Source organism: Mchenga conophoros, linkage group LG4 (assembly GCF_057382185.1).
Source record: "Mchenga conophoros isolate Kocher_MC1m ecotype Shallow Benthic linkage group LG4, M_conophoros_male_GT1.1, whole genome shotgun sequence".
Taxonomy (NCBI): domain Eukaryota; kingdom Metazoa; phylum Chordata; class Actinopteri; order Cichliformes; family Cichlidae; genus Mchenga; species Mchenga conophoros.
In genome coordinates, this window is record NC_140529.1 from 22,026,149 (window position 1) to 22,041,080 (window position 14,932).

General features: G+C 39.1%; 1 protein-coding gene across 1 annotated transcript; it reads right to left on the bottom strand.

The window, feature by feature from the left end:
- Positions 1-14,051, bottom strand: LOC146576020 (sterile alpha motif domain-containing protein 9-like). Its single transcript, XM_085270988.1, has 5 exons — positions 13,992-14,051; positions 12,868-13,037; positions 10,336-10,391; positions 10,207-10,243; positions 1-5,253 (listed from the first exon to the last, which is right to left on the bottom strand). Exons 4-5 carry the CDS (start codon positions 10,229-10,231, stop codon positions 605-607), a joined length of 4,674 nt encoding a protein of 1,557 aa, XP_085127114.1. The 5' UTR covers positions 10,232-10,243; positions 10,336-10,391; positions 12,868-13,037; positions 13,992-14,051; the 3' UTR covers positions 1-604.
- Between the last annotated feature and the right edge of the window lie 881 nt (positions 14,052-14,932).

Consider the following 14,932-nt stretch of genomic DNA (forward strand, 5'->3'; position numbering starts at 1 on the left):
TGATCTCAGAACATATTTGCAATCTCTCAAGAATATGCTTTTTATTTGACAGAAATGAGGCACACTTTGTTTCACCATTCAAAGATCATTTTAAAGAATATGCCAACACAATGTTAACATTTTTCCAAATGTAACCACTTTTAAAGTGTTTTTTTATTGTTGTTTTTTTGTTGTTGACTCTTTTAACATTCTTTTTCATTTTTGTTATCCTTTATATATCCAGGTAAAAATGTAATTGAGATTAAAAACTTTCAAGGAAGTTTGGTGGTCAAATACATACAATGCAACACTGATCCTCAGTACAGACAAGTGAAAACAAACGTGAATCATATGTAATTACCGATCTGAACTACTACCAGAACAATACAAGTTTAACTCCATATATCCATTCCAGTAAGGAGGTATATTAATGATTAATGCCGCATTGTGTGCATATGTGTTGCATATGTCATAATTACTTATAAAGATCAGTGGAACATGCAAAAAAACCCATTTTGAACTGAAACAATAACAAACTCAGAAAGCAATAACTAATTATAGGTCAGGATCAAGTAAACTAGATTTACTATTGCTTATTATTTATTGGAGATTTACAATGAAGACATTAGTCCATCACTTGGATGTCACAGGCAACTACACCATCAAACGAAAAGCCCAAGAAGAAGTTAACCTTTTCGTTTCCATGAGGGAGGGAGGGACTATACAGAGGAATGACTCTGATTTTGCTGCCTTTGCTTCCACACTTCATAAACAAGGTTTCATTTTCTGTCCACCCGTCAACCCGTTTGAGAAGTTGCACAACTTGTTTTGTCTTCCATACTTCTCCTCCACGCCATCTTACTTTTCTGTCACTTGAAGTGACATTCTCCTTGTCAATAACACTTCGGGGAACAATCTTGTTAAGACCTCTTGCCTTTCCCAGAAAGAAGTGTGTCACAATCCTGCTTTTCCTTTGAGACCTATGTTGGATCTTTTGCTCACAAAGTCTCTGAAGGGCATCGATGGCTGAGAAAAGGGTCTGAGCACCATCAGAACTTACTTCATCACTTGTATCAGGCCAAAACAGAAGGAAGAGAAGGAAGAGAGCATTTGCTGATGACATGTTTTTCCCTTTTGTCACAAATCTCTTGCTGAGTTCTTGTAGCTTTTGAAGAGACAGAAGCTTTGAGGAACCAGGTAGAATACAGTTGAGAGCTATCTGACAAAAGATGAAGTTTGTGAGTTCTGTTGGATCAAGGTCCTTCCGGGTCAGATTTTCTGGGTACAGGCTAAAGATTTTCTCAAGTTTTTTTCCTGCCCTCTCTGGTATCTTGTCATAAAGTAGTGAGATGATAGATGTAACATTTCCTCCACCAAGCTTGTAGGCCCTCATCTGTCTTTGGAATGGAGAAAGCTTTTCAACCGGACCAGCCATGTCAGTGTCATTGCTTTCTGTTGCTTGGCCACTCTCATCCTGTGTAATACAAAAAAATTTAGCATATTTAACACTCTTTTTTGTCAGCCACTCTCTTGGCTTGTGCACTTGCTCTGGATCCCTTGCATCAAGCTCTTCATCCTCTTCACTAATGTCAGTTTGAAAGTAGCTGAGTTCCTCAGAAATGCACTCAAGTGCTTGGCTCAAGCTCCTCTGTAAGCCTTTCAACTGCTGATGAAACTTCTGCCAGGGTGTTTTGACCTCTGCTGGTATGTAGTCTGTTAGCAGGTACTGCATCAGCTCTGATTTTCCAGTAGTGTTTGAAAAAATGTCTACTCCTGACAGGAATTTTAGGAGCCTGCAGCCAACATCTACTTCCCCATAGTATGAGCTGTTAAGGTTGACAGTCTCTTTTTTTGGTTTTTTTTCAGAAGCCCGAAAGGCAGAGATTCCTTCGAGTGCTGTGCTTATGATTTCAGTGCACCTTTCAGGAGATGGTTCTTTTTCTTCAAGGGTATCATACAAGTGATAAAACCACCGCTTATACACTTGTCCCAGTGTGTCAAGGATAAATGTGTCATATGGTGCAAGAGATTTTGCTTCTTTGGCCCATTCAAGAGCCTCTTCAAATCTAAGATTTGTGTAAAGCAGCCGAGCAAGCTGTTGTGCTACACATGCATCTTTTCCTAAAGCTATGTAAGCAGCTTTCATGAGATCAACAGCTTTCTGAACACCCCCTTTATCAACATCACAGACATGCTCAATAAGTGGTGAAAAAGTTGTGTCTTTAGGATCTCCTCTGCTCTTCTTGTTGCGTCTAATGAAAAGAGCTCTGATGAACTTTAGAAACTCATCTCTGCCAAACCTGTGATTGATCAGTACCTTATCACTGATGAGATCCATGGCAATATCACTCTGAGGCAAATTAGCAGACAGCTGACTCAGAATTTCTTCTGCCACCAGTGTATGAATAATTCGTATGGATTGGATGTGTGTTGAACTTTCGTTAAGGTGGATAAAAATGAGCCTGGCTTCTTCACTTAGATGATCCACAAAGGCATGGTACTGAGTTCTATCCATATATGTTGCAATGCCGAGAGATGCCTCACAGTGTGACACAGATATATACGAATCTTTTACGTAGCAATTCAAGAGAGCCACAAATCTGATGAGACGAGTGATGGATGATGAATGATCGGTTTTATCTAGAAGATTTTTTACAAAGCCTTTAATGTAGCTTCGCTCAAACCCTTTAGTCATCAGTACAAATGTGAGGATAAAATCCTCACATTTGTACTGATTCAAGTACGGTTCAAACTGCAGTTTGAGTTGCTCCAGCTTTTTTGAGAACAGAGGCTTCTCTTCTACGGACAGTTTGTGAGTGACTGCTACTTTTTGAGATGGTGCTTTTCTGCAAATTATTTCTGGATCGTTTGACCTGTTGCAGATGAGCAGGATGAAGCACAACACAGAGGAACTTATCTTTTTGGTTGTAATGACATTTTGAAGGTGCACTTGGATGTCATTGATGTAATCTGGATTGTGGTCCTCTAGCAGGAGCAGCACTGGGAGACAGTTATTTTTGTCGTTTTCATCATGTTCCCTCAGTTTCACTGCATGTTCATGCACAGTTGTGAGTTCCTTACCCTGCTTAACAACGGCACATCGCACTTTATTTTTCCACCTCCAGAGGATCTGCCGTGCAACTGTACTTCCACCACTACCTGGATGATGGTATATGTTCACACTCTCTATGGGGTGTATGGCTTTGGGACGATGTACTATATTTTCTAGAATGGTATTTGCTTCTTTGTAGGCATCCCTCTCTATAATCACCCCACACTTGTGTTTATCAGCAAGCCAGAAGTTGATCCAGTTGATCTTTCCACCTCGATAGAAGTAGCTCTCAGTTTGTTGGATTTCCTCCTCACTCATGATCTCTAGTTTTGTATCATTGCACTGATCAACACTGATGATTTCCAAAGAATCTAGCTTAGCCTCGTCATCAGACTTTAGGAAGCATACGCCTCCATTTGGGACTGGTAATGTCCTTGTGGATTGATTTTTCAATAGTTGAATGCTTTGAACTGTGGCATCCACGTGACTCAGTGGCATTCCAACAATGCTGATTTCTTTGAGATCAGAAATGGGGGAGGACACCTGGGCAAGACTTGACCACTTCTTGTAGTTTTCCTTTGACTCTGATATGACTGCCAAAAATTCATGTCCGCTCATTTCTGAGTAGAATTCATGGAAAGTCTCAACAAGTGGCTGTTCAACATCGGACATGAGCAGGAAAAGGACAACAAATGAATGTCTGGGAAGGATTTCATTACAGATGAGTGACACTACTTTTTTCAGTTTCTTTTTTCTGTCTTTGAGCCAGGTTTTCTCATCACAGGGTTGTTCTCCACCTGGGAAGTTGTTTCTTCCATTGCAGAAAATCCAACTTATTCTCTCCAAAAGTTGTAAAGACTTTTTGAAGTCATCAATTCTCTTGTCTTTTGCATAGTCATCAAAAAAGTGAAGGTTTACTGTTTTCTGTTCCTTGTATTTTCCACAAAGACCAGATGTCTTTGAATCTGGGTCAAAGTCAAACACACAGAATAAATTCATGTGAACTAAGAAGCTTATGTTGTCAAGATGTGCTGGTTGGAATTTGTTTGTTACAACAATGTAAAACAGAGAGTTGTCCATGTGTTTTTTCCCACATGTTAGGAGGATAGCAAGTTTCCTCTTTTGATCCTCTTCAAACTCCAGAGGAGTTTCATTGCTTATAGATTCTGCCTCCTCTCTTTCTTGGTCTTTTTCTCTCAGTCCTTGAATGAAAGGAACAAGTTCATCTTTAGGTACACGTGGTGTTTTTGCTCCAACTCTGTAATAGGGAATTTTCTCTTCACACTTTTCTTTGTTGTCTTTTTCAGAGAATTTAGGAACACCAACACAGTAAAGCTTATCTTTTACAATGCTTGCTTTTGGGACAATATCATATTCAATGACCCATGTGTTCCCACTACTTTCCTTGTCAAGCACCTCAATGAATCGCGGGTGCCTTATGCATTTTCTGGCATCAACTTTGTGTTGTGGCTCTTCAAAGCATTTTTCAATGTAATTTAATGCTTCTATAAAGTCTTCTTGGTAGTTTACAGGTATCCCGATGATTTCTCCATGCTTGTGAGTTCCTTTGACTTTATCCATGATGCCAAAGTGAATTGTCCCATTTGCTCTCATATTCATGCATGCACATGCAAATCTTAACACTTCACTGGCTACTTTTACTTGTAACCTCTTTGAGTCTAGTTTGTATGCAATCTCAAGTGACTTATATTCATGACATGGAACCATCATGTTTTCAGTCCCTGTCTCAGGAGGAAGCACATGATGTTTCACGTACCTGAAGTCCTTTTCATCCTGGTCAAATTTACGATAGTCACAGAAAATCACTTCTGTAGTGGATATGTTGTCATTGCTCTCTGTAGGAATATTTTTATCCTCTGCTCCATCACATAGCTCTTGTGATGAAATCTTTGGTTCTTGTCCTACATCTGTATCAGCTTCTTTTTTGCCATCTCTACTCTTATGAGGCAAATCACTTTTATTTTTTATTTTCTGCTCTTCCGGTATTAAAAGCTCATCTCGTTTCTTCAGCAGGTGTTTAATTTGGCCACTTTTCATTCCAATTGTTTCGTTGAGGAAATCCCGGTCTACACTTTCGAGTACTGGTCCCGTCACTTCCGCCTCCAACATTTTTACTCTGTACATTTCTTTTATTCCAATGGATTTCAGCCAGGAACTAACATGAGATTCTGTCCAGCTGTTATACGGCAGCTTACACCACTCTGAAACAAAATTTTGAAATCAATTAAGTTATTTACATTAAGTTACTTACTGCCACTTACACCCAACAATTTGAAATAACCTTGTAGTATACTTAGTATACTATACTTGTCTCGGTGGAGTTTAGTAAACTCAGCCGTCTGCTCTTTGCTCCCTCAAATATAACAGGAAACTGGAGTAAATTCTACCATCTCACACTTCTGTTTAATCAGTTCTTTGTTTGACATTTATTCAGCTCTGTGAAAACTATAACTTCAATCTCAGCCAACCTGATTTACTTAGGAACAAATAAAACACTGAAAAAAGCCAAACAATAACATTTTTAAGTTATCTAAGTGACTAATGCTGGGCATACACTGTGCGATTTTTTTCAGTCGCGTTATTCAGCTTCTGCACAAACTGTATGATTGACTCGGAGGGGTTAGAAGTTCGTAGGTCACAATGCAGGTCTCACACTATACGGCCCGATGCTCTGACCTGAGTGCTCACACTGTGTGTACATAAAATGAAGGTTATAACAGAAATACTGTCGCTCGCTCTCCCTCTCTGTCTTTCACTCACACAGACACACCACCACCATCAGCTTTGCTAAATTGCTAATGAAAAACATTGATCAGGCAGCTGTGATTGAGCAGCAGTGTCGATCCAACAATTTTCACGGTTGTTGTGGTCGTGATAATTTTGTGAGGTCACATCGAAAAGGCTTGGATGAGCTTGCCATAGTTCTACAAGTGCCTTCCATCGCTTGTGTCCAGATCACACGCTGCACTGCCGTGCTACTCCGTCTTTTTCACCGACATTTATGTGTTTGCGCGTGCGCAGTGTGAGAAGCTGCGGTGACACCCTCACGACGGTCATGAGGATTTCACACAGGTTTGAAATCCTCCCGACCAAGCGATTGATGATCGGGAGCTGGTCGTGAGGTGTTAATCGCTTGTCATTACCCCACGTATACTACACGATGCTCGACGCACGATGAAGGCCAGAATCGGGCCAATCACCAAAACGGTCGCACGACTGAAAAATCAGCTCAAAATGGGCCAAAAAACGCACAGTGTAAGCCCAGCTTTATTTAACATGTTTAACCTGAGTAGCGAAACACCATGGGGGGGTTGAAAACGATGTGCTGGGAGTTCGCTGTTCTAGCCGGCTCTTGTGAGCCTTGAACCCCTGGCTAGCTTTTGAGCTGGTGGGTAACTGACATCTCCAAAAACGTCAGAGCACTTGTGATGCCAGCAGTTATTTGAAGTTTACACAGCCACATTCTCGCCTGAAAATATCTTAAAAATTTATTTTGTGACACAGAAAGAGTAATAATCAAACTAAGTAGCTGCCGCCATTGCTTGTATGTTGTCTTTGCAGATGTTTGTAAAGAGCTCAAGATGTGTTAGCAGTTGTCCTTATCTTGGACACAGTTTGCACTTTACTCTTATTTTGATTACACAAAGAACAAGAACACAAAGGTAATGTTCATATTGCCACTCCTCAAAAGTTGTAGACCGCTCAAAAATTTTCCTCAACTAATTAACACACACACACAAAAAAACCCTGCACTGAAGTGATCTTGTAGTTAGGCCCATAACAACACAGTAGAAATGTTACCAGGGTAACCCGATTGTCTGAAAAAAATAAGTTTACGATAATTGTGAAGTATCTCATTTATGCTTAGAGATATGTAATTTTTCGATATATTGATAGAATGTCTCATCCTTATTTAGGTCTGCTGAGGGTCTAGGTGCACTCTACACATTCTTAAGGTGTCATATTTTCACACACACCCACAAACATACACACACCCACACGTACACACAGACAGATATCCTCTATTCACACAAATGCCTATTCTAACATGTCACATGTTAATGAAACTATGCATATTCATGTAACAAGAATAAAAGGAGTTCTACGGGAAAGCCGGCCGAGAGTCTGACAGAGTTCAAGTAAAGGAATGGCACTTGACCTCGGTCGGCCTCCCTCACGTGCGAAAATATATAAAGAGCTCTGTCTTGCATCTTGTTTTGCTGCTGTAGGTTGTCTCATATTGTTCCAGCAAGGTTTTTACTTGGATAAACCTAACATCAGTGATTTTCTTGTAACCCTCAAACATAGGGGGACACTGCGAGTGAACAGTCTCTGGGTCTCACTGACAGAGAGCTAGAAGATATTTGGGTTAAATTCGCATCATATGGCTGAGATGGCATCTCACATCCAGCAGCTGGGAGGACAGCCAGTGCTGAAAATCCCACTTCCTCAGTACTGCCTGAGGGGTGAGAGAGGCTATTGGCTCTGTCAGCTGCAAGCAAGCTCTTAATAATTCAGTTTTTCTTCCCTTGCAAAATTGAATGAGGTGCTGGTGAAATTTCTCCATGCTATTGTGACACAAAAGCTAAAGAACAGTCTTTTTCAACACCCAAATAGTCCATATTCTAAATGGGAGATGTCACTCTGCTGGTAAGACTGATCTTGAAACCCAAGTCACATGTGTAATTGCACCTGGGTGTTTTTCTCTGCTTTTGCTCTACTTGAAGTGACTACATCTGCCCGTGAGAGGTTCAGTGCACAACTTTAACTTTCAAGGCAAATGCTCTCAGTCTACAGGTTGCTTCACACACTTCAGAGTTTTACTGCTGCTCAGCAAGAAGTTTGCAGACAAGCCGACAGCTTTGATGTAAAACATGAATGACTACGACAACTTGCTAGTAATTAAAGCAACTGAGAGGAGGTGTAGCATCACCTCTTTGCGACCAATTTAGCCTAGTGACTACCAGCATTCTGATGCAAATGCCTGTACGGATCGCACAAATCTACCAGGTCCACTGGAGCACATTTAAGAAGCAGTGCTCTGCTCTGCATTGCCTACCCTGAAAATGTGAAATTGTGCGTTTGACACTGTTTTGTTCCATCTTTTGCACAGTAGGAATGTTTCAAAAGTCAAATGTTTATGTGGAGATTATTAGACTGATTCCTGTTTGTCTGCTTTAAGCCTAACAATCTGATAACCAAAATGACATCACCTAAATTTAAGCATACTCAACACAGAAACTATAATATAATTTGGTCTGCATGGGTCTTGAAGCAGCTTCCATAACAAAACAGACCCGGAGCTATTTTAGGCTTCTGGGATGCTGGTGGAATTGCAAGAATCATCTTCCTTTTAGCGAGATCAGCTCCTGTGGCCACGGCAGAGCTAAAATGCAATGCAGCCACCCCCCCACCCCCATTTATTCCAGCCCAGAAGAGTTAAACTAGTTTAATTAAGGCCTTGTTTCCAGTGGTGTCTTTGTATAGTAAAATAGCCCTTTTATCCATGATTGATTTATAATTAATAAACAATTTTATACATTACTGGTTTTCAGTTAAAAGATAAAATTTGAGATGCAATTTAAATGGGCAGTAAAGCATTTTTCATCCTGATTCATGGCTATTATACAGTAAAATGGTTTCTCGTATTTCTTAGGGAAGATATCACAACAATAAAAATATAATATTAACATTATAACCTTTAAACAAAAGCCATTGCTTGGAATATAAAGGAGAGAGCATTTAACCATTAGCATTTAAGTATTAATATTATAGGCTTTGACAACCTTTTAATGGTCAAGATTCAAGAAGCTTATTGTCATGTACCTCATGGTTATGCAAAGCAATGAAAATTTTTACTTTGCAGGTTCCCTTCACACAATTAAATAACAACTAACTAAACTAAAGAGTAAGCTTAACTCTGAGCATAGAATATAGCATAGAAAATAATAGATAAATACATTTACTGTATTTTTCAGGCCATTAGGCGCACCAGATTATAAGGCGCATTACACGAAACAAAACAGTCAAACTTTACTCAACTCATTCTTCTTGCTTCCTCCACTTCCCTACCATTGATTCATTACTGTTGAATTCTTTCGCAGCCGCTCTATTCCCATGTTGTTGCAGTATATTAATGACTAACCTTGTATTGTGGATGGATTATCTCAATTGTTCTCCTGACTGAAGTTTGGTCCGTTTACAACATCCTGCCATGTGATTACATTTGTTCCTAACCATCGATCATGTAGCACATCATTATATACCAGCTGGTCCGACTTCAGTAACCCTACAAACGTCAGTGCTGTTTAGTTTTCTGTCTTCATTTATGTTGGAAGTGATAGCAGAGCTGTACGTTTTAATTTTTTCAGAAATCTCTCAGAACATGGCATATCATGTTTAGGTGGAAACTAGTGAGCAAACGCCCTGCTAACTTCTAACTCTGTTAAATTTAATAAATTCTGTTTTCATGGATGCCTGGATGTTGAACTTTATTGTTACACCTGGTAAAGCAGCAACGCTGATCAATTTATTATAGATGAAAGAATTTAGACAGTTTTTAACTCTCAGTGATGCCACAGAGTTCGTTTGACTTTGGCACCTGAAGCAGATGGAGTTTTGGACCCAGATTACTCCGCGAGGCTCCTGACTACAGCAGCCATAATGCTCCGACAATCCATCAAGCGGTGCAGCTTCATAGCTCACCAAACTAAAACTAAAACATTTTTGACAGATTTTTGAGCGCCATGTACCACATAAAATTGATTCAAGGTCGGTAAGCACAACCAGAATTCATACACTGATGATTTTTGAGAAAATTCATTAAGTGCGCCTTATAGTCCGAAGAATACGGTATGTTAATATAAATTTTAATCCAAATATTACAGTGATCTAGTTATATCAGTACATTATTACCAAGAAATTTACTACTTATCAATGTTTTATCAAATTAGTAGCAAGCAGTAAACTAATTTGAATTAAATTAGAATATTTATTACATTAAAAAATTTCCCAAATATGAAATGAACAAAGTATTTCTTTTTATTCTCTGGTTACAGATTGAAACATAATTGTATAAAGGAACTGTACTTTTCTACCTATATTAGGCCTTTATTTCTAAACTGGTCTTTTGATATACAGCATTTAATACTTACCCATGTCTGAGCAGCTACTTTCCATTTTTTATTGTTTCTATAAATAGAAAAAACATTACATTTAATATTTACTATGTTGTATTTTCTAATAAATTGACTTGCACAGGTGCAGTAGAAGATCATACTTACCACATCGACAAGACTATAGAGCACCAGTTTAGTTGATCATCCCTCTTTCAGTATTTCTGTTGGTGACAAAATCAGGATGCTCTCAAATTTTAAAATGAAATGTTTGAAAATTACATGTATCCAAAATTCACTGTTGATATACACAGATCAGGCATATTGGGTCAGGGTAATGAGTGGCCAAGGCTTACCAATACATATGGGCAGTGAGGGTTGGCCCATTTGGTAAAAAGAATAGATAAACTTAGCCACAGACCTGTCAGGGTGCCCATACTGACTCCTGTTCACCACAGAGAAAGTGCCAACAATGTGCACGTAAGCATCAGAACTAACCATGGATCAATGGAAAAAGATGACTTTGTCTAATCTTTTTTTCTTCTTCTGTTTTTCATGTGTGGACATACTGCAAATAAATTTCCCATTGGGGACAATAAAGTTAAAGTTACCACTGACCATAAATCACAAAACAGGTATGGTTCGAGGAGCACAGCAATGAGTTTGTTGTGTTGACTTGGCCTCCAAAATCCACACAGAGCATCTGTGGGATATACTGAACAAACAAGTCCGATCCATAAAGCCCCAACCTTCAAACTTGCATCTTGGTCCCATCTAGGTCAGGGGTGTTTTGGCAGCAAAAGGGGGACCAACAAAATACAGTGGTTGTAATGATATGCCTGATCGGTGTATGTCTTCAGTTCTATTGACCATAAATGAAACTGTATGCTAGGTTATGTATTTGTCGTAAGGTTTTTCAGACAAGCATAAAGGATGAAAGTATAAATTGTTCTGAAAATAGCACATGGTGTCAGTTACTTTATTGAAATAAATTCATTCCCTTCATATGAATACAATTGTTGTTTCTTTCGTACACATGGGCTTGTATCCAATGCAATGTTTTGCAAATAAGTACTTAGATGAGGTAATTAATTTGAACATAATTTGAACAAAACAATTTAAACAGTGCTAAAAGAATAAATGATATCTGTGGTCTGAATTTCTGTGACCCGCCAGCTCCATAGCAGACAGCGAGGTCGAGGATTATTAGAGCCGGCGAGAACAGTGGACTCCCGGCACATCGTTTTCAACCCCCCCGCGGTCTTTTCGCTACTCAGGTTAAACAAACCCCAAACCCCAGTAGCTGTTTATTGTATTGAGTGTCCACTAAAATAAAAATAAAAGCGTTCTAACATCTCACCTGCTTGTTTTTATTAAGGTATGTACACGTATGTACACGTACACTATTTTTATTAATAGAGATTTCACTACTGAGGTTAAACATGATATATAAGTCACTTAGATCACTTCTAAATGTTAATGTTTGGTTTATTTCAGTGTTTTATTTGTTCTTGAGTAAACCGGTTTGGCTGTGATTAAAGTTAAGCTTCATAACATATTACTCACAGTTAAATTAAGAGGGGACGGCAGTAAAAACTCCGGACCTGTGACATCATCAAGTCCGTACTCGCGTTCTCGGCAAGTCCGTACTCCCATGCGTTCTCAGCGAGTACGTACTCGCGTACTTGAGAATTGAGAAAGGGCCCAAGTCCACACAAGTCACCACCGATGCATACTCGATAAAAGGGGCGGAGTGAGAACACATCTGGGACTTTTTCGTGTTCTCAGCTTGATGTGTACTTGGTCTCCGACTGATGACGTATCACGAGTACACGAGAACGCAAGTACGCACAAGTACGCATATCGAGAAAGGCTAGAAACACTGACATGGGACACAGACCTTCAAAGTAAAACAGGAAACACACTGACTGAACTCAAGACATGTAAATTTAACAGACTGGGGAGACAGAACATGGGACAGAAAGGCCCAATAGAAACAACATGGAACATAGGGAAACCATCACACAAAACCTAAGAACTCACTTGACAACCATAGCTGAAACCTGACAATAATCAAAACAGTACAACCAAGGGCTTAGAACATAAACTATAATATAAAATACAAGAACTCAAAATGCTGGGTCACAAAGATCCAGAACCATCCCAGGAACAGATGCTCTAATCTAACTAAATTATAAGCTTTATTTTTTTTGTGATTTGCAATGTTAAACTACAACTTTGTTTTGTTTTTAACTTATTACATTTCCAGAAATAAACACTCTTAGTCTTAAAATGTAATGACCTTTCTTGTTTGACGGGTATACTAGGGCTGGGTATTGTCCCTTATTTCAATTCTAATTCTAATTCAGTACTGATTCAAGTCAATCTCCGATTCGATTCAATTCTGTTTTACTCAGACTGACAGAAATATTATAATTCTGATCATTTATCGGTACATATTGTTGAGGATAATAGATTGCTTAATATACAGTTAAGGAGTTAAGGAGACTATAGAGTGTGTGATTGCTTGCAATATTATAATATGGCGGTTGCTAGGGGGTAGCATATAAATAGAAAATATTCCTGGAATGTGAACAAGGAACTGGGGTGCAGGGCAGGGGAACAGTTAACATCCACCCCCAAGACAGGAAGCAAGAGTTACTGAGGGTGAGGGACAGACAAATGGCAAACGGACAGTACCTTAAACAAGTTGGGGGTTAGGGTGTCAGCACCCCTGGTCACTTTACTGGTAGTTTTCCATTGTCGTGGGTGTTTACTCTAGGAGGAGGAGACCAAAGACTAACTGTAACTGCTGTGCGGAATTCTTCAGATCTGCCTTTAGGATGCAGTCTGCTGATCTCCAGATGCATCTGTAAGGAAAATGGATAATAAAAGAATTGCGTGAAACTTGGAAACACCTCTGCGTGATCTCTACCAAGATAAAAGGATCGGACAGACCAGGTGTTGTGCCAAAAAGTGACTGTCTGCCAGAAAGTGATTGCCGTCCTCGGGAGCGCGCACTGTTGCTTAAAACTGCAACGCCCGGATTATTTGCATTGACAGCTACTTCCGTGCGCAACTGATATAACGTGGAAGAAAACCCCAAACACATTTATGCCTTTGTTGTTAGGCAAAGGTATGCATTTATTGAACTTTAATGATATGTTAGTCATTCGTGACTGCGCTACACACTGAAAGTAAACTTCTGACAAGCGTCATAATTCGGTTACACGAATCATTAAAGTTCCACAAAAAACAACCCCAAAAAACAAACAAACAAAAAACAAAACAAAAAAAAAAAAGAAACAAAACAGCGGCGTATACATCAGTACACTACGTGATAAGCAAGCGGATAATGGAGAAAACTGAGATTTAAGATGGGAAACTGTTCTTGAAGTACACGGCGGTTGTTGAAATTGCTTTGTGAGCTTTAACCTGAGATTCTGGTGTTTCGTACGGAAGCGTAGAGCTGCCACCCAGGCAAAAGAAAAATACAAGTACGAACGTGATAATTATGTATATTGTAATAACGTGATATTATGTTGTTCAAACGTGAAAAGTATATTGTACAAACATGATAGTATATTGTACAAACAGGAAAAGTATCTTGTTAGAACAATAAACCTTTCACGTTATAACGTGATACACTTGTATTTTTCTTTTGCCTGGGTGGCAGCTCTACGCTTCCGTAGTTTCTGGCAAAATACATTTATATTTAAAAATTCAGGATTCAGGATTTAATTAATCAAGATCCCATTATTAAAACTAAATCGATTTGAATCAGGAAATTGATCTTTTAAACCCACCCCTAGTAAAGTACTTACCTAATCTGATCAGTAGACTTTTACACCCTTCCTGGAAATGGGGATTTGTGGGTTTGTGCTGCACAAAGAACTGCTTTAGTGATCCTGGGCGTGTCTTTTCTGACTGGGACTAGGCACTACTGAAAATGAAAGTGTAGTAATAGAAACTGTAACTGTCCCTGAGACAGTTAAAATAAAGTTGGTTATTACATGTTTCTGTGATAGATTCATGCTTAATTTAGTTCATTTATTTATAAGATAAGATGATAAAAGTTTAACATTAATTAAAAAACATGTCTAAAATATGTGATTACAAAATATGGGTTTGTTAAATATGTAAAGTGCTGTAAAGTTTGTATGAGGTAAAGTTTGTAATTGTCACATGACCAGTGTCAAGGTTCGAGTTTTTGAGGAGGAGACAAACGACTGCATGGTCCTCAGTAGATGTCAAAATAGTGGTTTTTATTATACACATATATATGTGGGGAAGATGAGCATCACAAACCTTTCAGAGCTGATCTCCCCCGAACAAGCATGTCACAAGGCTTTTATTGCAATGATGACGTCAAGTCACATGATAAGTATCAGTCAGTTCTCAGAACTCAGGAAGTTCCCCTTATATGGCCTCCAGATGTTTCCACTCAGTCCAGCACTTAGAGAAAACCAGTGTGTGTGGTGTGTATATCTATTCGTGTCTATTGTGAGTGTGTGTATGTCAAACAGGGAGCATGTCCTGAGACGCCCTCACAGTTCTCCATAAGTGTGTGCGTGTCCTACATGACTCTCTTTGTGCATGTTGGTGTAGACTAGGGCTGCCACAAACGATTATTTTGATAGTCGACTAGTCACCGATTATTTTTGCGATTAGTCGACTAATCAGATCATCATCCATTGGACGTAAAACTACAGCTTATTGCACCAGCAGCATCTGCTCTCATATAACTATCATTAGCCTACAGCTT